Source organism: Colius striatus, chromosome 27 (genome assembly GCF_028858725.1).
Source record: "Colius striatus isolate bColStr4 chromosome 27, bColStr4.1.hap1, whole genome shotgun sequence".
Lineage (NCBI taxonomy): Eukaryota > Metazoa > Chordata > Aves > Coliiformes > Coliidae > Colius > Colius striatus.
Window position 1 is genome coordinate 1,454,823 of NC_084785.1, and position 23,691 is coordinate 1,478,513.

At 50.1% G+C, this 23,691-nt stretch overlaps 3 protein-coding genes across 7 annotated transcripts in view; 1 reads left to right on the forward strand and 2 right to left on the reverse strand.

The window, feature by feature from the left end:
* LOXL2 (lysyl oxidase like 2) overlaps positions 1 to 3,992 on the forward strand; it is a 43,745-nt gene extending 39,753 nt beyond the window's left edge. The window contains exon 14 of the mRNA XM_062015812.1: positions 144 to 3,992. Within this exon, the coding sequence (XP_061871796.1) occupies positions 144 to 223 (80 nt within the window). The 3' untranslated portion in view covers positions 224 to 3,992. The remainder of the gene's footprint in view (positions 1 to 143) is intronic.
* R3HCC1 (R3H domain and coiled-coil containing 1) lies at positions 2,034 to 13,293 on the reverse strand. Of its 3 annotated transcripts, none has more exons than XM_062015814.1 (8): positions 12,012 to 13,293; positions 9,854 to 9,983; positions 8,578 to 8,715; positions 7,160 to 8,321; positions 6,746 to 6,918; positions 5,585 to 5,655; positions 4,780 to 4,875; positions 2,034 to 2,726 (listed from the first exon to the last, which is right to left on the reverse strand). In XM_062015814.1, the coding sequence occupies exons 1-8, from the start codon at positions 12,049 to 12,051 to the stop codon at positions 2,578 to 2,580; spliced, it is 1,959 nt and encodes a 652-aa protein (XP_061871798.1). In that variant the 5' UTR covers positions 12,052 to 13,293; the 3' UTR covers positions 2,034 to 2,577. The 3 variants fall into 3 exon arrangements, with proteins under 3 accessions (XP_061871798.1, XP_061871800.1, XP_061871799.1); XM_062015816.1 differs by lacking the exon at positions 12,012 to 13,293 and adding an exon at positions 10,898 to 10,976; XM_062015815.1 differs by lacking the exon at positions 12,012 to 13,293 and adding an exon at positions 10,859 to 10,969.
* A 1,704-nt stretch (positions 13,294 to 14,997) lies between these two features.
* CHMP7 (charged multivesicular body protein 7) lies at positions 14,998 to 23,395 on the reverse strand. Of its 3 annotated transcripts, XR_009820507.1 has the most exons (11): positions 23,027 to 23,395; positions 21,838 to 22,012; positions 20,539 to 20,724; positions 19,632 to 19,765; positions 19,188 to 19,236; positions 18,789 to 18,908; positions 18,419 to 18,517; positions 18,233 to 18,293; positions 17,497 to 17,640; positions 15,674 to 16,701; positions 14,998 to 15,547 (listed from the first exon to the last, which is right to left on the reverse strand). XR_009820507.1 is itself a non-coding variant. In XM_062015893.1 (10 exons), exons 1-10 carry the CDS (start codon positions 23,314 to 23,316, stop codon positions 16,637 to 16,639), a joined length of 1,320 nt encoding a protein of 439 aa, XP_061871877.1. In that variant the 5' UTR covers positions 23,317 to 23,395; the 3' UTR covers positions 14,998 to 16,636. The 3 variants fall into 3 exon arrangements, 2 of the variants coding, with proteins under 2 accessions (XP_061871877.1, XP_061871876.1); XM_062015893.1 differs by having other exon boundaries at positions 14,998 to 16,701; positions 17,497 to 17,637; XM_062015892.1 differs by having other exon boundaries at positions 14,998 to 16,701.
* Positions 23,396 to 23,691: the final 296 nt, after the last annotated feature.

The window sequence follows — 23,691 nt, forward strand, 5'->3', positions numbered from 1 at the left end:
GGTTTAATTAGTGCTGAAATTAATCAGCCCAGAGACGTCTTGGCTGTGCTGGCTTTGAGCCACACCGCAGTCACAGCACCTTCTGCAGCTTGTGAGGTGCCTTTTGCTCAGCCCTGTGCTCTGTCTGTGCCCTCCCTCCCCAGGTGGCTCCTTCAGCGAGGAAACGGAGCAGAAGTTTGATCACTTCAGTGGACTCACAAATAACAAGGTGGCCACGCGATAGAGGGGCAGCACCTCCCCTCCCACTATTTAATGAAGCGAGTTCCCCACTTCGGTGACTCCCCTGAACCACTGCACACAGCAAGAAAAGACAAAAAAATCAAGCAAACAAATCAAACTCTAAATCAGCAAGGTAAATTATTTTCCTTCCTGGGTTAGGTGCTCAGACCCCCCTGTGCCTCTCGGCCCTCCGCTCCCTGCGGCTGAGGTAGGTAGGAGCAGGCTTGCAGACTCGACTTGGCTCCGTTTCTTCACCATTCCAACCTTCTCCACGACGATTTCTCCCCTTGCTTTGCAGCACCATCTCTATCTACAGGCAGCACTGGCCTTTGTTTGGGTACCAAAAACCTAAATCTTGTCTTTACCGTTGATTTGAGGCGTTAATGTTGGGATCTTTAAGCTCTTTGACTCAAGTTTGAAGGCTGCTGCTCACCCTCCAGCCTTAATCCAGTGTAGCAAAGAAACCACACACAGGATGGTGGGGGTTGGAAAGGACCCCCAGAGCTCCTCCAGCCCCTGCTCAAGCAGGTTCCCCTGGCTCAGGGGGCACAGGAACATGTCCAGGTGGGGTTGGAAGGAGAAGGAGCCTCCACACCCTCCCTGGGCAGCATGGGCCAGGGCTCCCTCACCTCAGCACCAAAGGACTTTCTCCTCCTGTGCCAGGGACACTTGCTGTGATCCGGCCTGTGCTCCTTGTCCTGGCACTGGGCACCACACAACAAAGACTGGCCCCATCCTCCTGACATACAGCCCTTTGCTGAGGTCCCCCCTCAGCCTTCTCCAACTGACCAGCCCCAGGTCCCACAGCCTTTCCTCCTCACACAACGTTCCATGCCCTGGCAGCCCTGTGCTGGAAATACAGGAAAACCCCAAATACTGGAGCAGCTTTTTCTGAGCAGAACAGCCTGAACCACAATTTAATACCCCAGTGAGAGTCTTGTGTTCAACAATCAGCACCCAAACGAGCTCTTCAGCAGAGCAGCTGCCACAGAACTGTTCACCATGAAGCTGAAGCTGCACCTCCCTCCCGACATCTGGAAGACTCTGCAGCTCTCCTGCTGCTGGGCTGTGACCTCCCACTGTGCAGTAAACCCTTCCCCTCATGGATTCTCCAGCCAGCCACATCGTCCCTTCTCAGCTGACCAGTCACTGCCCTTTCTTTAAAGGAGGAATTTAGTTAAGGCATTGCATCACCACTGTACCTTACAGAGGGAACTTCCTGATGTCCATCAGCAGGGAGCTGAACCTGGGCTGTGTAAGTTGGCTTTAAGAAGGGGTTTTTGTTAACACTTCAGTTCACAATGGTGCTAAGTGTGCTCCTCTGTTTGTTTGAGGACACACCTTGCTACGCATATTCAGACACAGCTACTTGAATAAAACATGTTTTACCCAGAACAAAATCATGGTTTATATGCCATTTGTGTATTTCTGCTCCATGAAAGTTTAGGGCCTCATTCATAATTCCTGGTACTGAAGGTATTGTTTCCTCCCTCTCTGTATTGAAGACTTCTCCAAGGAGCTGAAGTGAACTGAACACTCACAGCTGCTCATTTCAGCCCACAGAGGGATTGCAAGTGGCTGTCCCATACCTGTCCTCTCCACAGCCTACCTCACAGGGATGTTGTGAGGCTTAAAGAACACAAAAGGCTTTTGCTAAAGCCTGTCAGAGGATTTCTGGCATGTAGCAAAGGTTTTTAGCCTGCTCCAAAGTTGGAAAACTCCATTTTGTTCTCAGGATGCAAAAGCAGAGTCTGGGCTGTGGCAGGTGACCTCAGCATCAGCCACCACCAGGCTCTGAACCCATCACGTTCTGGTTGTCTTTTCCTAGTCGGTGTGTGACAACTTTCCTTTATTACAAAGCAAGTCAGGCTCTTTGAAACTCTGTAAACAAGGAAAAAAACCCTGAAACTCAACTGGCATTCGCTGCTTGTCAGTTTTAGGGGATGTTTTCACAATAACATCACAACCAAACAAACATGAAACACATTTTTGTTTTGGACTCCTGCAGATGCTCTGCCCCTGCTTACAGATGAATTTTGGCCAACACCAGACAGTTCTCTTCCTCTAATGCATTTTTATCCTTAGGATTACAGAGCAGGCTTTTCTGCACGTGTCCCAGTGAGTAACAAATGCTTTTGAAACAGAGCAGAACAAAACGCTCTCCCCTCAGGAAGAGCCAACAGCAGCTCTCAGCTCAATCTCTAATTAAACAGTAGCACTTTTCCCCCTTCCCAACTTTACAAAGATGGTGCTAATCCCTAAGTGAACATCCCATGGTTAACTCACTGTTCTGCATGCAGTTAAATAGCACAGCCATGCTCATCTATACAGCTTTTTGTTACTTGTAGCTGTGGGGGTTTACTCCTCCTGGTCCAAGCTGTCTGGCAGGAGCGCTTCATGGCTTGAGGGGTCCTGCTGCCTGTGCCTCCAGCCCAAAGCCCGGCTCACCAGCCTCCTGGCCACTGCAGTGTCAGTCTGGGGTCTTTCTTTTCCCAGGTGAAGGAGTTCTATGTAAAAAAAAGGGTGAAAAACACATGAAGTTAGTGCTTGTTCAGGAACAGGTGTGTGGCTAGACCATAGGGCTAGCTTCTGTTTTCTTAGTTCCTTTACAGAAGGAGCCCAGGAGCATGAGCAAATCCTTCCAGCCCTGTCCAATACATTCCCTAAAGACATTTCAAGTAAAAGAACAATTTAAATGTCTAAAATAAATGTAGAAAGGTGAACCTGCACATTTGTACTTCAGATGTTTCAATGACAGTTCAAAAGCTATTTGGCTCTGACTAAGCCTCAGGCCTCTCCTGCAGCACTAGTGAGAATTATTTCTTCCCTGTTCCCTTTTCAGGAAGAGTTTCTTACCCATTCCTGGCAAAATTCAGCAAAAGTCTTGTCTCTGAGAACAAAATGGAGGCACATGGTCCAACCCATTCATCCCCACACAGGCAAGTTTGATCTCAGCTTATTCTGAATCCAACCCAGCAGTTTAAAATCCTTAGAAAGCAGCAAGGGAAAACAAAAATCTCTGCATTTTTAAACAACATAGCTAAAATCTCTCAGATGCTTTGGGAAAGCCCTTTGGCCAGTAACTTCCATTTTCTGGCTTGCTACAGTTTCATCTTGCAACCAACTGAACGCACCAAAACCTGTACCAAGTCCACCCTAAGCCTGGATTTGGCAGTTACCTAATCATTTATCAGCAACTGTCTGCAAATTTATTATCCAATAGCAATGGGGGCTTTGCTTGCTTTTCCCCCCATGTTTTATTACTAAAGGCAGCGTAAAGGGAAAGGGGCAGACTCAAAGCAGTGCAGCTCAGAAAACTGCCATTCTTTCTTAATAAAGCTCAAAAGAAAGAACAACATTAAAGACAAGAGACACTGTCAGCTAAGAAAGACCCAAATTTGTGTTTGGGAAAGTGAAGAGAATTAAACTGAACACTAAACGAGTTCACGATGTTCCCCATGAACAGGAGTCAGGCAGCAGGACTGAGAACAGAGGAAGGGGAAGAGCATAAAACCAAATGTGATTCTTTGCCCTTTCATTTGAATCTGGCAGTTGTAACCATCACTCAGGAAGGTCTCATAGTGACAGTGTCCCTTTGGAGCATCACCACTGCCCTTGGTTTCCACAGAGGTGTAATGTAGAAGTAACAGTATAGTTGTACCTTCAGCAAAGTCTCTACTGCTACACAACTCATGGCATTTCTTTACTGTGGCAAGTATAACTGATTACAGTATGATTTTAAAAGGCAAATAAAGGAAATAAACCAATGTTAATGGCTGAGCTTAACAAGTTTTTCCTTCACCTGACGTTGAATAAAACGCTGCCAAACCACCAAGTGTAACTGCGCTCGGGTTTGTGCCTGTGAGGGGCAGAGGCACAGAGCAGGCTCAGGGCATCTGCCACCTTCTGAGAGCTGCACCTCTGCTGAGCAACGCAGCTCTGTGCCTGAAGCTTCCCACCAGAGAAGCAAAACACCACAAGAAAAGAATCACACAGCGAACTGCTCAGCTGAAAACAACAAGCCACGGGATTTGGGGCTTTTTTGATTCAGTCCTTGTGTAGCAGGAGAGGAAGAGTGACTGAAAACTTGAGCAGAGAGGGCAGCTGTAGTTCTCTCTGCTCAAGCAGAATGTCTCCTTCTGCAGATTTGGTTTTGTCATCACATGTACCTGTGCCAACCTCTCCTGCCTGCTGCAAACAAGCACCAACTGGCATCACCAGCACAGGAAGCTTGAACAGAACCATTTAGTTTGGAAAAGACCTTTAAGACCATCAAGTCCAACTGTTAATCCAGCACTGCCACAGCCACCACTAAACCCTGTCCCTCAACTATGACCCAGCTTGGCTGAAAACACTGTAAAACAACAACAACAAAGAGGCTTTTCCTGAAGACTCAACACAAACAACTCACTCTCCTGCAGTGCCAATAAAGCCATCAACAAGCAAACAAGAGAAATACTGGCTCCTTGACATACATTTCCCCATTTCACTTGTCATCAGGATACACAAGGCTGGTAAACCAAGAAATACTACTCCTTCAAAACAAAACAACTGCCTTACTTGGTCGCTGAAGTGCCTTGATCTTGGATTGCTTTGTTGCATGGATCAGTGGGCGGATCTTTAAAGAAGAATAGCGGCGGCCCAGGGCTTGAGATGCTACAAAGAACAGAGGTTGCTGAAATTAGACTGAATATTGGTGGCTTTTGGCTTCACACTCTGGTTCCTGGTGTAACAAGACTGAGGAATTTTGAGTTTCAGCAGCTGATGTGAGCTCAAGACTCACACTCAACTAGCTACACTCCTTCAGGTCCCCTCAGGCTTACAGCACACGCTCCTCACACAGCAAGAGCCCCAAGAGAACAGAACGATGCTTTAAAAGGCAATTGTCAGGATTAGACTAAATCCCAAGAAAAGCACAGAAGCTTTCAGACTGCACACACTGCTGAAAGGAAACTCCTCTGGGACTGGGACTGGCTCTGACCCAGGTTGGGGTTGTTTGGCCCCAAGGGTGGTTGTACCCACATGCCAGCACACTCCCGAGTCCCCAGGAGGTGACTGTGCACTTGCAGACATCGTGTCTAGTTCCAAGGGGGGGGGGGGGGAGAAAAACCAAACTCAAAACCAGAAGGGGCAAAGCAGATTAATTTCCAGAAGTACCATGTGAGTCCCTCAGCACACAAAAGGTGCCCTTGCTCTATTATCCAAGCTAATTAATAACCTGCTGTTCTCGCAGAGTTGCCAAACACCACCAACTGCAGCTTCCCAGGCATGAGAAGCCTTTCAAGTCTGAAGCACACAGGAGGAAAGAGGTGATGAGCCACGAGAGCAGAGGAAGCCCAGAAGCTCCCAAATTGAGTCACTCTACCTGCAGATGGGCTGGAGAAGATTCCCAGGGCGTGTGTGTCGTCGACCCACTGGATTTTGAACCCCCCCTCACTAAAATGAAAAGAAAATAGAAGAAAAATTAATTAATAAGGGAGAAAAAATACACAACAAAACCCATCAGCCACCCTGAGCTATCAGGGGACTTGGTGGTTTTATCTAGATCACTTTTGAAGCATTATATCCACTTTACAATGAGGGGAAAAGGAAGAGAAAGAAGGAACAGACCATTAGATGTGCTGAATTAGATTCTCCCCCATTGGCTGCCCCCAAGGACTCTCCTTTTCCCCTCAAAGAAACCCTTGGTCAAAAACTAACCTCTATTTCAGGGACCATCTTGTAACACAAGGTGTCATTTACAACCCCCACCCCAGACACCCATGATAAGCAGACAGGGATATAGAAAAATGGGTTACAAAGCTCAAGGTGAAGAGACCAACGTGAACCTGGTGGAAAACGGGAGTTTGGGAGCAGGGAAATATAATGGACTGCTCAGATTAGATCCAGCAGTTCTGAACTCAGTTTCAAGTGGAAAAAACAAATCCATGAGAGGAAACACAGGTGAGCCAGCAGCTTCTTGAAAATAGAAATGATGTTTTTATAGTTTAAGGGATCTGTAGAGGTGAAGTGTTGATACTCAATCTGCCAGGAGGATGAGGAGAGGAGGAGGATGTTGTGGGGAGACAGGGAGAGGTACCTGCAGACACAGCCGAGCTGCAGCAGCACCTTTATCACTAATAAGGGCTGCACTTTGTTCTAGGCCTGGTGCTAATCCAATGTCACTCCCTGAGGCACAAGGCTCTGCTCTCCCCATATTTACATTAGCAAAACAACAGCAGGATTGAATCCTTTTTCTTGAATGTAAGCACAAAATTACACTTGGGCACAGTAAGGTAATGACAAAGCAAGCACTTAAAGGGTCTCACTGAAGGCAGAGCAGTAGCAGTAAGTTCTCATGTAGGTAAGTGTGTGACAGAGCCCTGAAGAACCAGTCAGGTTTTAAATCATGCATGAACTGCAGGGAAGTGTCCTTTAAGGGCATGAAGGTGAAACTGAAAATCCATCAGATGCCGGTGTGCCTTTAAGCCTGACTACTGCTCCCTTCCTGCCCCTGGTGTGCTCAGGCTCTCAGAGAGGTACTCACTGGAAATCTGAGAACACTTCTAAGAGGTGCTCCGTTTTCAGAGATGGGGAGAAGTCATAGATCTCAGTTACGTGGCCCAAATCACCCTCGCTGGGCTGTGCATCTCCATAGCTGGAATAATCACAGCTGATCCTCTCAATGCTTATGTCCTTCACGGTTAAATGACCCACAATCTGAGAACAGTCATAAAAACAGAAAGGAAAGACTTTTAGAGAATCAGACAAGGTTTTGCTGCAGAGAGCAACTGTTCCAGGCCCCACCTCAGTCCCTGCCATGGGTTCAGGAGCACCTGGGGCAGCCCTGGCACAGGGACTCTCCTCCCACAGACCAGCACATTCCCCTCAGGCCACCCCCAGCCACTCTCTTTTTCCCCAAAGTTGCCCCCTCAGGGCAATATTAGTGGCCAAATGTTACCTCAGCAAAGAGCTCTGTGGTGCAGTCATCCTCGAGGCTGCTGTGCCCGTGGTCACGTGCACTCTCCTCTCTGTCACCCGCAGACAGACGCAGCTCACGCAGTGTGTTGGCCAAGCCCAGACCCTCCTTCTCCTGCTCTTCCTCTTCCTCCACAGGCACCTTCCCACTGTGGATCTGCACAGGACCATCTGGAGCTGATGAGTCAGCACCACAGACAGGCTCTGGGGCAGCCACAGGCTCATTTGGGGCTCTGGAGGGCTTCTGGTCCTGTTCCACCTGTGCAGTGCTGGGACACTCTTGATCTGGGCTTTCCAGCTGGGGCAAACTCCTGCCTCCCTGGGCTGTGCTGCCATTCACCAACTCCTTGCCCTGCTCTTCAGGTGCTGCCACGTTCCCATCACCCTGGGTAGCAGCACAGCTCCTCTCTTGGCTTTCCAGCACTAACACGGCGCTTGGCTCCACACTGTGGCTACTGCTCTCTGATGAGGAGGTTTTGCCATGCTCCAACACATGAGCATCCTGCCTGTTTTGGTCTTCAGCTTGCAGTTGGCAAGGGAGTTTGTTCCCTTCAATGTTGTGGCAGCTCAAATCTTGCTCTTCCAATTTACTGTGTACAGAAGAAATGGCATCTGAACAGTTTTTATCCTGATGATCCTGCCCAGAGAAATAATTGCTGCTCTCTAATGATGGGACATCCATACGAGAGGGAGGATGTTCCTTGTTTGTATCATCATTTTTTCCTGAAACACACTCCTCACCAGGCTCCTGTTGCTTGCCAAGGGCTGAGGAGACATCACTTGGGCTCCCTTCACGCTTGCCCACTTCCTCCTGGGCATCCTCACTGGAAGCTTTAGGGCAGATCCGTTCTTCTCGTGCCACATCCCCCTCCAATTCAGCACCAGCTGCCACTGGGCTCTCCTGCTCCCCCCATTCTGCCTTCTTACGTCTTCCCTTGGGGACGTACAGGATTTTATCTGGTTTCTTCCAGGGGGGCCTTTTTATCCTGCCAGAGCCCACACAGCCCCGAGGGCCATCCCCGTGGGCGTCCCCAGCGTGCCGTGGCCTGGCGCCTCGGCCTCCCCGGCCCCAGGGCTGCGGCGGCCGCTGTGCTCTCGGGGCGTTGCTGCTGGGTTTGGAGTCGCTGTTGGCTTCACTGGGCAGCCTGGGAGCCAAGAGAACAGAGTGAGGGGTGAGCAGAGGAACCCAAGTAACGTTTGTGAAAGAGAGAGGAGGAAAAGCATCACATCCACATAAAAATCTGCAGACAGGGGGGAAAATGAGGCTCTGCTTCCTTAGATGCCATCGCTAATACCCTCCTCTTGAGGGAGGAAGCACCATGTCAACCACGTGCTCATAAACTTGGTAAAAAGCCCCCTGGCCATAAAGAAATGAAGCACCATTGTCTCTACCACCTGTACCTTACAGCTGAGTGACAGATGACCGTCCTCCTCCTCCAACCTTCACCCACAGAAAAGCTGCTCAACAAGTCCAGGTTTTCCACAGTCCGGTGGATCAGGTACCGGAGGCGACTGGACAGAGGCGGGAACAGGAGCACCCTGGGAAGACACAGGGGTCATGGGCACCAGCAACTTGCAGGAAGGAAACTGATGGGAATGTAGCAAGTATTTATCCAACTCTTTCCCCAAGTCATTCCCTGCATAAGGTTTAATTCCAAGTGGGACTTTCTGGTATCACAGTTTCGTTTTGGTTGGTTAAGATCAAGTCCCAGCCCTCCCCTCACCCTGCCCAGCCCAGCACTGACCCACAGCCCTCAGCACCTCAGCTCCACGGCTTTGGGATCCCTCCAGGGCTGGGCACTCCCCAAGCTCCCTGGGCAGCCTGGCACAGGGGCTGACACCCCTCTCAGGGAAATAGTTCTGCCTCAGCTCCAACCTCAACTTCCCCTGGTTCATCTTGAGGCCATTTCCTCTTTTCCTACTACTCCCTCATCCACGTCATTGATAAAAACATTAAAGAGAGCAGGCCCCAACTCTGAGCCAAAAATCCTTTCTCTATCAACATCCAGACAGACACACTCGCTCTGCACAGAGCTGGGACTGCTGGGGTCTTTGGTGGGACTCTGGTTCCTGCCCAAGCCCATGCTGGGAATACTGGGAGGCACCCACAGAAGGCTGCTAATCCCATCACACTGGGAAAATGTACCCATTGCTTCAAAAAGCAATGAAACAACAGTTTAAGGTCATTAGAAGCTGGCAGGAAGCTGAGCTCAGCAATCCCACCCCTGCTCCTGCCTGGCACCCTCTTTTTGGCCACCTCAAGGGTTTCAAAGGTCATTGGATCAGGGATTGTGTCCAATTCAATCCAGGGTGGCCAAAGGAAAACCACACAGGTGACAGAGACGGCCACCACAGAGGGGGATGTGGCACCCTCAGCAGAGAGGGGAAATGGAACAGTTTGATGGCAAAACTGCTTGTTGTAACCCCTCACGCTGAGCACTGAGCCAGGCCACAGCTGGTACAAAAACCAGCCTGGGGAAGCAGGAAAACTCCTGGACCCACAGGGACTCTCTGAGTCCAGCTCCAAATCCTGCCAGGCAAACCCAGCTGGTGTTTTCACCCCAGAGACACAAACCACCCCATGTTGCTGCTCCTGGAATGGCACATCCAAATGCCCAGGGGCTGAATGTGGCAGCAGGGAGAGGGTCACTGCCTGTTGTCGTGGCTGGGCACCAACCTGTCATGTTGTCCTTGCAGCATGAAGTGCTCCAGCTCCTCCGTGATCCTGCCCACGAACTCATCCTCGTTGGGTGAGAGGAACACACCGTCCATGCAGTGCAGAGCCAGGGTGCCGGCGGGAGGGAGACCTGCGGGAAGGGACAGGGGCACATGGGGAGCTGCTCACAGGCTCCCCTAGGTCCTTGGCCCCCACTGCAAACCTCACACCCTGCCCCCCTACACAGAGCTCTGAGCTATGCCCCCACCCAGCACCCTGTGGGACCACCAGCACCCAGTGCTGCTTTTTACACCATGTTACCCCTTTCTCTGCACACCCCCAGCTGCTTTTTACACCATCACCCACTTCCCTGTGTCACCCCAGCACTCTGTGCACCCCCCCCCTCTCCCTGTGACCCCTCAGCACCTCGTGCTGATTTTTACACCGTGTTACTCCCTCCTCTGTGCACCTCCAGCCTCTCATGCTGCTTTTTACACCTCACCCTCCCCTTCTTGTGCCCCCTCCAGCACCTTGTGCCACTGTGTGCACTCTGAGGCATCCTCACCCTTTCTCTGTGCCCCCACTACACCCCATTACACCCCCACCACCCCATACTGGTTTTTACACATTACCTTACTCCATGTGCCCCCTCAGCTGCTTTTTAGACCCCATTACCCCACTCCATGTGCCCCCTCAGCTGCCTTTTACACCATTACTTCCCTCCATGTGCTCCCTCAGCTCCCTTTTACACCATTACTTCCCTCCATGTGCTCCCTCAGCACCCTCAGCTGCCTTTTACACCCCGTTACCCCTTCCCTGTGCCTCCCAGTACCCCATGCTGCTTTCTACACTCCGTCACCTCCTCACGTGCCCCCTCAGCACCCCGTGCAGCTCTTTACACCCCATTACCCCCCTCATGTGCCCCCTCAGCACCCCGCGCCGCTTTTACACCCCGTTTATTCCCCCTCCACGTGCCCCGCGACAACCCGTGCCGCTTTTTACACCCCACTGCCCTCCTCCACGTACCTCCCCCAGCACCCCGTGCTGCTCTTTCCCCGTCGTTACCCCCTCAGGGCCCTGATTCTGGCCGCCCCCCCCGTCCCCACAAGCCCTCACGGCCAGGCCGGGCCGAGCGGCAGCTCCTGCGCCTGCGCGCGCAAGCGCCGCCCTCACGGCGGGGAGGGGGGAAAAAGGCGGGAAGAGCCGCCGCCGCCCGCGCGCGGGAAAACGGGCTCGTGTGGGGATGGAGGCCGCGGACAGGCCGCGGACACCCCACAGACACCCCCGGGCACCGCGAGTGCCCCAGAACACGCCAAATCCTGAGGAAAACGCAGCCACGACAACAAAATGAAACCACACATCCTGCCCCCCCCGAAATAAAGTAACAGCAATCCCGAACAACCCCAAAATAAGACAAAAAAACCCCACAAAGTCGCTAAAACAGAACAGAAAAGCCTCCACAAAAAAAACATTTAAAGAAACGCCACCGAAAGAATCTCACGCAGAAAAATGAAAGGAACAAGGAAAAGGACAAAAAAAAAGCTGTCTCAAAAGAAGAAAAAGAACTCTCCCAATGAAAATGAAACAAAAAGTATACAAAAGCTGTCCCAAGAAGAAAAAGAACTCCCCCGATGAAAATGGAACAAAAACCATGCAAAAGCTGTCCCAAAAGAAGGAAAAGAACCCTCTTGAAAACCTGAAAAAAACAAAACAAAAAACCCCACAAAACCAGAAAACAACCCTAAATAACCTTTGAAAGTATACAAAAAACACAAAAACTAAAACAAAGCAAAAAAATCCTCCACGAAAAACCATAAAATTACAAAAACCACAAAAATCTCCCCCCAAAAAATGAAAACGAAACAAAAAATAGCAAAAAAAGCTGTCCCAAAAGAACCTGAAAAAATACAAATCAAAACCAAACCCATAAAAACAAAAAAAGCTCAAAACAGCCCTAAATAAAACTTAAAATCACACAAAACCCCACAAAAACTAAAACAAAACAAAAAATCTTTGATAAAAACCATAAAATTAAAAAACCCAGCCAATTCCACGCTAGCTTTCACCTCAGCAATCCACCTCAGCTGGAAACATGCACCAGAAGACCAAGATGTTGTTGCAGCACAGTCCCCAGCCCTGTCAGCAATCACCCTCACAAGGTGTCCTCGCTACCCCTTACCTCTGCAAGCACAGGAGCTCTTCCTTCTGTCCCAGGGCATGAGTAGAGCCAGCCAGCCCCAACCTGCTGCCTTGCCAAAGGTGGGAGCACAGCCTGGTAGTCTGCTGGGACAGAAAGGCAGCAAATCAAAACCATCCCAGTACTGCAGAACCAGGGAGGAATGAGTAGGGGTATTCCCTGCCCAAAACTACTCCTCTTCCTACCCCATAAAGCTCTCACTCCAGACTGACAGGCAAACAGCTCTGCAAGACTCACCTCTTTTACACTGAGGGGAAAACCACCCCAGCATTAGGAGCCTGGCTTGACCTGCTACAGCACAGTTTATCCTTAGAAGCACTTGGAATCCCACCCTGTAGGAAAAGGGCTCCTCTGATCAAGAAATCCTTCAGGAGGCAAGTTGCCTGGAGAGCCAGCTCTGGTACAGCTGCTTAAACAGGTACCTACCTTTGAGAAATGCCTTGCTGGTTAAACTGGCCAAGGTGGGAAAAGAGGAGCAAAAGCTTTCCAAACCCAACAGAAAAACCCAACCAGGCAGCTGAGCACAAACCCACTCACTGCATGGAGTGTATCACCATGCCTGTCACACACACTGCTGAAGAAAGCAGCAGCCAATCTACACGGCTTCAGCTCTGCTGGGAGTTAATTAACTTCACCCTGTGACCCACCCAGGCTTTGCATAAGCCCAGACAGAGCACGAACTGCCCAAGAGCAACTTGCAAAGAGCACGCTTCTCCTTTTGAAAACACAGCAGCAAGCAGCTCAGTCCTAAAGTAAACAGCACGCTTGCTTTGTGACAGGTTGAAGAAACTTGTTGCCAGGATGTCACAACACTTGCTGCTGAAGGCTTTGTTTAATTAAGCCTCATTAGTTCCACCGTCTGCAGCGTGTCCCTGCCAAGTGCCTATGCCATGAGGAGCGGCTAGATGGCACCAGCCGCCGGCTCATGGCACTTGCACTCGGGTCTTTTGTGTCAGGGCAGCTCCCTTCCTCCTTTCGCAGTTTCATCCGAGGGAAAGGAGACCCATCTAATTGCCCAGACGCCACAGGATCCTGGCAGTGAAAGGACACACACAGATGCACTGTCTTCTGTGCCCCAAAGGGCAATTTTTCTCTCATTCCCTCTGCAGGGCACAAACAACAGGATGTTTTCGCTGCTCTCTTGAAGAGGTGATCTGTCACACTGCATTAAATCATGGCAGAGGCTTGGACTGGGAGCTCAGGCACACTTAGGTTGCCCATGCTAAGCCAGGAGGCATTCCAGGAAATCATTCCTGGATAGAAGGAAGCCTTCCTCCTCCAGGAGAGCTTAAAAACATCAAAGAAAAGATCGCCTTGCACACAACTTGCACTGAGGCAGACGTTCAGAGCTGGGGTGGGGGAGAAGAGGGGGAGGGAAAGGATCCAAGACATCAGACAATTCCTGTGCATCTCAGGATAGAATTATTGAAGAAAGAATCCTCACCTCTGCTGTCAACCAAACAAAATAGTTACTCAAAATGTAGGCAGTTACTTCTGCTCCCAGAGCAACTCCTCCTGCCTGCTACGAGCCATCTTCTCCGCTGACAAAACTCTTCTGCTGCATTATATCACTAAACAGTTGCTAAATTTCCTCACATAAAGCACCTGCTATTTCTTTTCTGAGAATCAAGTGAAGTGCTATTTTAAACAGCACTCAGATATGATAAGATTCCCATTTGGTGGCAATTGAGCTCTGGGTTTTTCTATTTAATTTCCTCACCCAGCAAGAAGCTGCCCTCTCTCTTATTTCCCTTCCCTGCTGTCTCACCAAAATATACTTTAATTTCTCTACTCAGCCATCTTGATTGCATTCCCCACTTTGCATCAAAGGAACAAAATTACAAGCCACTTCAAATAAAGCAGCAGATGATTGGGTTTAACTCTTCAGTGCCTCTCTCACAATGGCTGGCTGCCAGCTGCATTACAGGACAATGTTTATACCTACAGGAATCACTTGGCTCTGCAGAAGGTACAAGCTCTGATAACAGGGGACAAAACAGGGGAGGCAGATCCTTTTAAAACAACCAGTGATAGTTGCTGTGGGAAAGACTTGAGCAGTGCAGAAAACTACAGCAGCAATTCAAGGGACCAGCATGTCAGTTCAGATCAACCATCCTGCCAGAGGAAAACATCATTACCCACAAATTCCAGGCTTACTTCAGGCATCGTGGTGTCAGAGGACAGGAGGAGTAATCTGGTTTGAGTAGTTACACCAGGTTACTCCATTTAGATTCATTGCCTGTAGACGTGAGGAGAAAAAACGTAGCAGCAGGAGTCTCCTTGGGTGCAGTTTAATTACAGTCAGAACAAGGAATGGACAAAATCTGGCTTTGAATATTGTTTAGTAGAAACCTAAGGGGTTGGTTGGGAGCACTGAGTCCCTGGCACTGCAGTTGGCTGCAGCCAAGAAACCATGTTCTGTGCAAACCCTGACATCTGCACTAGTTTGTGAGAAGCCCAGTGATAGAACCACAGAGGTATTTGGGTTGTTAAAGCCCTTTGAGCTGCTGCAGTCCCAGCCCTCCCCTCACCCTACCCAGCCCAGCCCTGACCCACAGCCCTCAGCACCTCAGCTCCCTGGGCAGCCTGGCACAGGGGCTGACATCCCTCTCAGGGGAAAAAAAATATCCTCCTAATCTCCCATCTAAACCTCTTCTGGTGCAACCTGAGGCCATTTCTTCTCCTCCTGTCACTCCTTGGGAGCAGAGACCAACCCCCAGCCACAACCAAAAGCCTATTCAGGCTACTTGGTAAAAACAGGCAACTTTAAAAAGTGAAGTGCAGCAATTGTTGGGCTTTTCTAGAACCAGAGGAAATCAAAGTCTGGTACAGCAGTTAATCAATTTGCCTTTTGACAAAGAAGCCCAAGAATCTGCCCATTTCTTCTCAACAGACAAGTGTTATAGGTGCAGCAGCACAGCTGGAACAACACTAATACAGCACAGAGAAAAGAAGAGGCACAAGGGACTCTGGTTCCTCCCCTTTATTACACATAGGCAGAAAACACAGTGGTTTTTCTCCCGCTGACTTACAAAGGAAAGGAATAGAGAGCTTCAAGTCATTTCACATAGCTCCGTGTGCAGCCTGGGTGAGCTGCTAGCTGGCTACAGCACACCTTCTCTGGCAGGAGCCTGCAGAGTGACAATGAAGCCAGAGCCCATGCAGCACCCTACTGACACCTGCACCCTTCCCTGGTCCTTTGGGGCTAAGGCTGGGTTGCCAATAATTAACAGGACATGACAACTCCAGCCCTGGTTGACCATTCAAGCTGCTACCCACACGGCTGGTGCAGAAGGCAGCCTGCAGTGAGGGGAATACATTCTGTGTCAGGGAGAGGTGCAGAGAGATGAGGACTGGTTATACATTGACATGGAGCTGGTCACTCCCCTGCCAAGCACAGGCTCTGTGTGCAGAAAGCCCAGTTAAGAGCACATTCCCCTCCTGAATGGATGCATTGATTCATGGCAGGTGTCAGGCTTTCAGCTCTTCCATGTACATACACGTAATAAAAAAGGGACCTGCAAAAGACAACAGCTTCATTTCTGATGGCTAAAGTAAAAAACCTTCAGTTGCTGGGCTTGGGGGGGGGGGGGAGTTGCATTAGAAACACTTAAAAGGGTTTGGTTTGGGGCTTTTTCTTTTACCCTCCATCATCTTGTGGAATTGTAACATCAAGGCTGAAGGCGAAGGCAAGGCTGGTCCGTGAAAGCGGGCCCTTAAAGGGAAAATGCTGCATCCCTTCTCACCCCACCCTGAATCACCCAGGACAAGAGCTCGAAGCAGATCTTCCTGCAGCTCCCAAGATGCCTGGCAAACAGGAGAGATGCAGAAACAGCCAGCAGGTCAAATCTCAAGTTGAAGCGAGCAGAAAATGGTGTGACAGTGACCACGAGCCTTCGTCACGACAGGCAGCCCGAGAAACTCCTCAATTTAAATCTCTCTTGCAGGTCTCCCTTTTAAGGCCTTAGTGTCATTACAGAAAGAGGAATTCTTTTTGTCTTGTGCTTGCACTTGCTGCCCTCTAGAGCAGCAACAAAATCTCCTACAATAACACTTACAGTGTCTAGTTGTCCACGACCGTGCAAAAATACAGACAGGGAGGGATAGAACTATCAACAGGTGTTTAAGCTCGTTGCAAGATAAGTTATGTCAAGGACAGGAATTATGTGCCAAGTGTTTTAAACAACCACACAAAACAGCCAAATGTTGAGCAACTGCAATACCTCTGCAAACTCAGAATCTCAACATCAGCCACAGCAAAGGGAAAAAAACCAAACCCAAGGAACCGAGTGCTGTTATGGACACAGAAGAGATTTATCTTCACTGGGCAGAAGAGTGAACTGTGTTCCCAGAAGGGAAGACTGGATGTAGCAGAGTGACTTGGGATCACAAGTCAAATTGAGACCAGTGCAGATGTTGGCACAGAGATGACAAACACCAGCTGGGGCCAGTTCCAGAGTGGATTGTCATGGCAGGAGATCCTGCTGCTGAGTTAAGTGAGATCCGTGAAGAACAGGGGAGAGTTACCCCTCTCCCCAGAAGTTCTAGTCATTAGTTAAGGAACCTTAAAACTTCTCAGACTGCAGCAACAGGACACTGTTGGGTCTTTAGAGATTCAGTCCCAGAGCTGTTTTGGGTTCAGTGGAAGCAGAGGGATTCTTTTGTGGCAAATCTATGAAGAAAATTGCAACAGAAACAGATCAGTTTTCATCAGCAAGAGGAACTAAATCAACCATGTCCATAACTAACTCAATATCAGAGTGCCTCAGTGCTTCAGTCCTCAGCTCAATTCTCTGGGGAACCCATGCTGCATGTGTGACAGGGGATACTGAGCATTCTGCCACCCCCAAACCTGAGAATATCAGCTGCCCAAAAGGGAAGAAAACGATAAGGACAGTCCTGTGTGTTCATGAACAGATTTCCTGAAAGGAAAATTCAAGTCAATTTACCCCTCTCCAAGCCAGGTCTAGAGAAAACTCAGCACACAGTTCAAGCCCAAAGCTCTGGTCACCTACTGTTACTAAATAAAGACTAGTTTAAGCAGAGCATACCTGTAACACATGAGATACAGTAAGCTTTCTAGGACAGAGACACTGATACGTTCTTGGCAGCAACAGGGGTGAAAGTCTACATCACTGATAGCAGAGCATGCAAAAAACCTGCCTGGCTTTGTACAGGCTTCATTAAGTGATGACAAAAAGTCCTTAGTCCAAGCACTAACTCTCTCCCAGGGCCTTCAGCTTTCTCTGTACCCCATGGCAAAAAGTCCAGGCAGAATTTGTAGCAGTTGTGGCAGTGAAAGGCAATGCCACTGAGCACCTGGCAGGGACAGCAGGAGAGCTTCCTCTCAGCCATGTAACTGGAAGTGGGAAAGATTCTGGCTCAGGCTTGAGCTGTGCTAGACATTTTGCAAGGCTGTCATAGATCTTAACAGCAGCTAGCTAACATGACCTGCTGCAATCCATACCTCCATCAGAAACAGAGAGCTTTTCCAATTCATCTTCAAGATTCTGCATCTTCTGGGGAACAGGAGGCAGATCTACAGGCTCCTTAGTCGAGTCCTGGAGGAGACTGTCCAGCTCCTTTTCAAGTTCCTCAGTGTCCATCTCTGCTGATTAAAGAAAACACTCAGTTCCAAGCAGAGTTAAGAAGCATCTTCACAGCACATATTGAAGTCCTAGCTTAACAGAGGTATTATTACTCCCATCCACCATTATCTACAGTAACAACTCCCTGTGCTGCTTCTAAAGGTGAAAAAGCACTCCTGATCTCAGGGAGAAGCTCTGAGGTTTTAGAAACCTCTGCACTGAGGCATCTAACAGCAAGAAAACATTTCAGCAGGGACAAACAAGCTGCCAGGCCCCAGGAAAACACACAGACCAGAGGAAAAATATCATCATTTAAAAAACGACATAGCAGCCACTCTAAAAACAGGCTTATATCAATATTGCACAGCTCTGAACTGAAACCCACCAGCACCTGGAGACTGCAAGGATTAGGAGATGCACAAATTCCTCTGCAACCTCCTGTCAGAGAAGAGCGTTCCTTGTCACTCCTCACTCCCTCTCAATGTACCAGCAGCACCAGCCTCAGTGTTTCCCCTTTATTCTCCCAGGAAGGACTAGAAACACAGGGGGAGGCAGCAAGGAAGGGATGGCAGCAGCAAGAGAAGATGAGTAAGGCATGAAAACCCCAAAACATACCTAGACCACTGATCCCCACTCCAGCCAGAGTCTGGGCTACTTCATCTTGAGTATCACAAAGCTGAGGAAAAAACACAGAGTGTTTGGCATAAATGAACCTTACATCTTACTGTAGGAACCTAAACCCAAAGTAGAACTGAAAACACCCACTTGCTTATTTATTTAGGTAGGCTCTTATTTCAGTACCTCTTGTATCTGATCCACCAGGTTCTCTGCCTTCTCCACAGTAACATCCTTCATTGACAGTTTCAGAGCTCCCACACCAGCCTGATAGGCATTAAATACCTTCAAAAAAGAAAGGTTAAAAGATGAACAGTGCTAAGAACCACCAACAGGCAGTGTAAGCTCCTCTGGAGACACTTTATCCCAGCAAGACTCTCAGAGAAGCATGGACATACAAGCAGAAACTGGAGCCACAAGCAGGCTTATTCAGCAGATTTGCTGTTTCCTAGAGCAGAGGATAGAGTCCCACCAGCCCAGCCTGCACCCCCTCTGTCAAACAGGTACAGCAAGTGAGGCTAAAAGGGAGAAGTACAAGAGGAAACAAAAACACTACCATCTGGTCAGTCTGGGAGGCATAGATACGATCCAAGATCCCCTGCACAGCGTCCAGCTTGGAGTGAAGCTCTTCGATGCGCCTCTCTGTCCTTTGTTTGGATTTCAAACATCTCAGTGCCTGCAGCCAGGAGACACACACTGAGGTGACCAACCAGGCAGCAGCCAAAGACAGCAGAGAAAGAAACAAGCAAGGCAGGAACACACCAGCTGGTGTTAAGAGCTATTTCCATTTCTCTCGGGACAAATATATTCTTATCTTGACCTTAAGGAGACCTTTGGCCTCAGAAATCCCATTTCCTCATATCTGAGTATGCAATGTCTAACCCTGGTCATTATGTGAAGTTACAGACCAGCTCCAGGACACTTAAGACTCGTGGTTCCCCCGAGCAGCACTTACCAACTGCTTTTTGCCAGCTCTGCAGGCACTCCGGGCATCCTCTTTACACCTGTACAGATGCAAGAAGGAAAAGCAAACTCACCCCTTTGCAAGCAGTAGCTATCTTACAAACCAGAGAGGTCCTCACTGTCTCAACTCCAAGCCAAAGGTGACCCAGTAACACCACATTCTTGGACAAAACCACTCTTAAGGCATTGCTGTGTCTCACAAGTAGCCCTTGAATGCATTCCAAACCTTTGGGAAGAGCTTTTGACAGCCACTCACTGCACAGTTGTTTTCATGGGGACAGGGAACAAAGACTGGAAAACCTGCCCTACCCCACGACTGTGGCTTCTGTGTTCAATGAACAGGAAAGAATGACTCGCACTATCACAAAGCAGCTTCATTCTAACTAAAGCTCTACATCACAGAAGATGTTCTTCCCACCATCCTTCCCCAAATTACTTCTCTGCTTCCTGGGAAAGGGACTCCACCTTCTGTGACAGCAGCTGCTCGCTCTGCATCAGCTGATACACTCCAATGTCCACATCATTCATCGGGGAGACTTTGGCGTGAAGGCCTCGGGCAAACTTCACGATCTATAGAAAGAGAATCCAGTCACTTGTCTCCAGAATCCTTCACTCTCATGGAAGGAAAAGCTGCTTTTGTACCCTCAGTTTAAGCTTTGTAAAATAATCACCATGTGATCCAATATTAAACAGCAGCAAGTGACATCAGTGTGGAAACAGAAAGCCTTCAGGAGCACCCTAAGGATTTAAAGCTGTCCTGGTGCTTCCACACCACCACAGCATAGGGCAGGGAAGTGAGGAGGAAAGCCTCAAGCCCCAGCATCAGTGGAGATTCTGATGTGTCTTTAAGGGAAGATTAAGCATAGGCACTTGTTTCCTTTCTGGAGTGACAGGTCACACTCCTGAGTACTTCAGTACTGAACTGTACAGTGCAGGAAACCAGAGAGAAACACGTTGCCCTAGGGATGAGAGTGCCTGGACCTCTGTACTTACTGACAGATGGGAAAACCTTCCCACACAAAGTGGGAGACTGGCTCTGGGGGTTGGACTAAATGATCTCTAAAGGTCCCTTCCAACCCCTACCATTCTATGAGTGATTCTGATTTGGGTAACAGAACAACTACAGTGGCTGCTGTTGAATTACAGAGGTACTATTACAAACGTTTAAAGCACACTGGCATGCAAGAACAAGGATTTCATCTCATCTCTAACCAGGTTACCACGTTGGATTTACTTTTCCAAACAGAGAACACCCAGATTTAGCCAATGAAATATTGTCTCCAACCAGATGAAACGCAAGACAGGGATTATACCACCCAAAAGCAGTCACCTTTACCCTGTACCTTCTCTCCATTCTGTTCCAGGATCGTGACCCTCTTTTCCTTTTGCAACTGGAGAAGCAACAAGTAGAACGTCCTTTCATCTGGACAAACACTGGCACAGAGGGAACGCAGCTCTGAGAGGGCAACAACAGGGTGAGAAGAGAGTGCAGAGTTCTGATACAGGCGATAAACTTCCTCTGCCTTCTCCTAAAAGGAAGCAACAGAGCTGTCTATTAGTTGACACTGCGCTCTTCCTTCTCTCAACCACTGCTGAGTCCACACCTGCTTCTTCCCACACACAGAGGGTGAAAAAGACTTTCAGAATGAGCTGCACAGTAACATTCACAAGCAATGGCAATACTTCAAAGCACATCTCCATTGTCCCCCCTCCCAAATTTAAACCCAGTAAAACCTCCTCTTTAGCCCACTCTGTACTTGTATATTGATCAGAGGAGAAAGAAAAGCTCTCTCTGTTTCAAGTAAGAGTTATAGTCCACTATAAAACAACCCCTAGCCTCCAGATTGAGGCTTGTGCTTTTCCAGGCATCTTTTTAAAAGGTTTCTCTCCTCTCTCATACACACACACCCCCTGTGAAAGGGCTGTGGAATACCCATTGCAGAGGGAAGAGCCCACTATCAAGTCAAGGGACACATCCATGGAGCTCTTGTCTCAGTCATCTCGACACCACTTGCATGCAACAGCAGCAAGTCTTGGTGCTAATGTTAACAGTCAGAGTAACCCAGAGAGGAACCCAAGGTCTGTGACTGTCCACGCTGCACCATCCCAGTGCAATCCACAGCTCCACTGCTAACAACAAACAGGGCTTTGACAGCATCCAGACTAAAAGCAAAGAATAATCTCAAAAAGGGGAGCTGGGAGCACATGTCCTGAAGTGAAAGCAGCCTCTAATAACACACATACACACGTCCAGCTCAGTGATCCATCCGACTGACAGCGACTCCTACCACAGCCAGTGCTCACAGATGAAAGTTTCCCTCCTGTGCTACACTTGCAGAAACTCAAAGCTGAGATTTACAGTGGTCTCACAGCATACTACTTCCCTTCCTAGACAAGCAAGCAACCAATCCTGCCTCTCCATTGTTTGGAAGTCAGTGAGAAGTCATTAGCTTCAAAGAACACCTGGAGACAGAAACTTGATCTTACCCCTGAGTTATACCATCCATCTCTCTACAGGCTTTTAAACACCCAAGGAGAACAAATGGAAGTCTATTCAACCCTGATTCTTTCTTGCTAGCACATAAAATGACCTGTGATCTTGCTGGAGAGGCATACTCGAGAAAACTCTCAGCAACACTCACCTGAAGCAGCTCCACATAAATCAGAACTTCCTCTTCCTCAGGTATTTTACTGTCACCCAGCACACTGGAGAGAGTCCACTTCAGGGGCTTCAAAATGAACACTCCCACACCCCAGGAGATCCAGCTGCTGTCTACACTGGCCATGAAGTCTGACTCCCTCTGCATCTTGCCACGTCTAGAAAACAAACAGAGACATGTATGCTGAACTGAACAGTCACTACAGCGTAACAAACCCTCCACTGGCACCAAGCAACTGGGCCAACGTGGAGAGTTCCTAACTGAAACACTGCTCTATGCTTCAGTCTCAGTGGCCTTTTCTAACCAAAGGGTAGTTTCTGGCTGAAGTGTGACATGTTAGTAATGAGTATGAAAGTGAAAGTCTTTTGGTGGTTATTTTTCTGGGTGGGGAAGTTTCTCCCAATTTTTTGATCTGGAAACAACGAGGCATCAAAGAAATCCATGAGGAAGGTCAGATTTTGGAAGGGATACTCTCATATTTAAGGATACTCTCGTTGTGTTACTTGGGAGCAGAGACGGACCCCCACCTCACCACAGGGAGCTGCAGAGAGTGCTGCTGGCTGCCCTCAGCCTCCTCTTCTCCAGCCTCAACACCCCCATTCCCTCAGCCCCTCCCCAGCACCCTTGTGCTCCAGCCCCTTCCCCAGCTCTGTGCCCGGCTCTGGCCATGCTCCAATCCCTCAGTGTCCCTGTGGCAGTGAGTGAGGGGCCCAGCACTGAGCACAGCCCTGGAGCTGCAGCCTCCCCAGGGCCCAGCACAGGGCACAATCCTGCCCTGGGGCTGCTGCCACCCCACTGCTGAGCCCAGCCAGGCTGCCACTGGCCTCCTTGCCCCCCTGGGCACGCTGCTGTTCAGCCGCCAGCACTAACCCCCTCAGACCTTTTCTCTCCAGGCAGCTTTCAAGCCGCACATTCCCAAGCCCGGAGCGTCGCCTCCCCTGACATCCCCTCGCACCTTGTATTCACCCCGCAGCGCTCTCCCCGCTACGCACACGGCGGGCATCCTTCAGGCTGGCACGACACAGAGCTCTCCCTGCCCGCAACGATGGCACAAAGCTGCCTCACCTCTCCTCCTTAGGCCTCCTTCCCTCTCACAGACCCTCCCGCGTCCTCCCCTGCCCCGCGGCCCCCGCGAAGGGCGAGCTCCGGGGCCCAGCCCCGCCGCAGGTACCTGAGGAGCTCCCGGAGGACGGTGCCGAGGCCGAGCGGGACGCTACCGCGCCGTTCGAAGCCATGTTGCAGCTCTCGTAGGCAGGTACGAACGGCACCGCGTCGACGGCCGCGGGCCAGCACCAACCCGACCCAGAAGGCCATTTTGCTATCCCACTCGGTGCTGTTCACTTCGCGGCTCTGCTTGAAAGCCGAGAACAAAAAAGCCATACGCTCATCGTCCGTCTCCCACTCGGGCGGCAGGTCCCCGGCCGGGGCCGGCCCAGGCGACGCCTGGCCCGGGCTGGACATCTACGCGAGCCCCCGGCTTGGCCGCGGCCTCCGCCCGGCCGGGACCCGCCTGGCTGCCGGGGACGCGCCTGCGCGCTGCGTCACCCCCCCCCCCCGCCTTTGTGTGGACCGCCCCGCGCGCCCCCCCCCACGCACCGGCCCTCCTCCCCTCCCCCCCCCCCCCCCCCGCTCGTCATGGTACGGCCCTGGCCGCGCGCCACCGCCGCCTTCCCGGCGTGCACCGCGGCACCCGCGCGCCACAGGCCCGAAACCGCCCCGAATGGCACCAAAACGCGCCGGGGCACAGCGTGGAGGGGGCTGCAAGGGCCCTGCTGAGCTCACCCAGCAGGTTCCCCTCGCTCAGGGGGCACAGGAACGTGTCCAGGAGGGGTTGGA

Excerpts from the sequence above, each read along its gene's own strand:
- CHMP7 (XM_062015892.1), bottom strand. The coding sequence starts at position 23,316 with ATGTCCAGCCCGGGCCAGGCGTCGCCTGGGCCGGCCCCGGCCGGGGAC. Across the intron at positions 18,909-19,187 it reads GAGCTGGCAAAAAGCAGTTG|GCACTGAGATGTTTGAAATC; the intron begins GTAAGTGCTGCT and ends TCCTGGCTGCAG. Across the intron at positions 16,702-17,496 it reads GCTCTCTGTTTCTGATGGAG|ATTTGCCACAAAAGAATCCC; the intron begins GTATGGATTGCA and ends TTTTCTTCATAG.
- R3HCC1 (XM_062015814.1), bottom strand. The coding sequence starts at position 12,051 with ATGCCCTGGGACAGAAGGAAGAGCTCCTGTGCTTGCAGAG. Across the intron at positions 6,919-7,159 it reads CCACAGAGCTCTTTGCTGAG|ATTGTGGGTCATTTAACCGT; the intron begins GTAACATTTGGC and ends GACTGTTCTCAG. Across the intron at positions 5,656-6,745 it reads GAAGTGTTCTCAGATTTCCA|TGAGGGGGGGTTCAAAATCC; the intron begins GTGAGTACCTCT and ends TTTTCATTTTAG.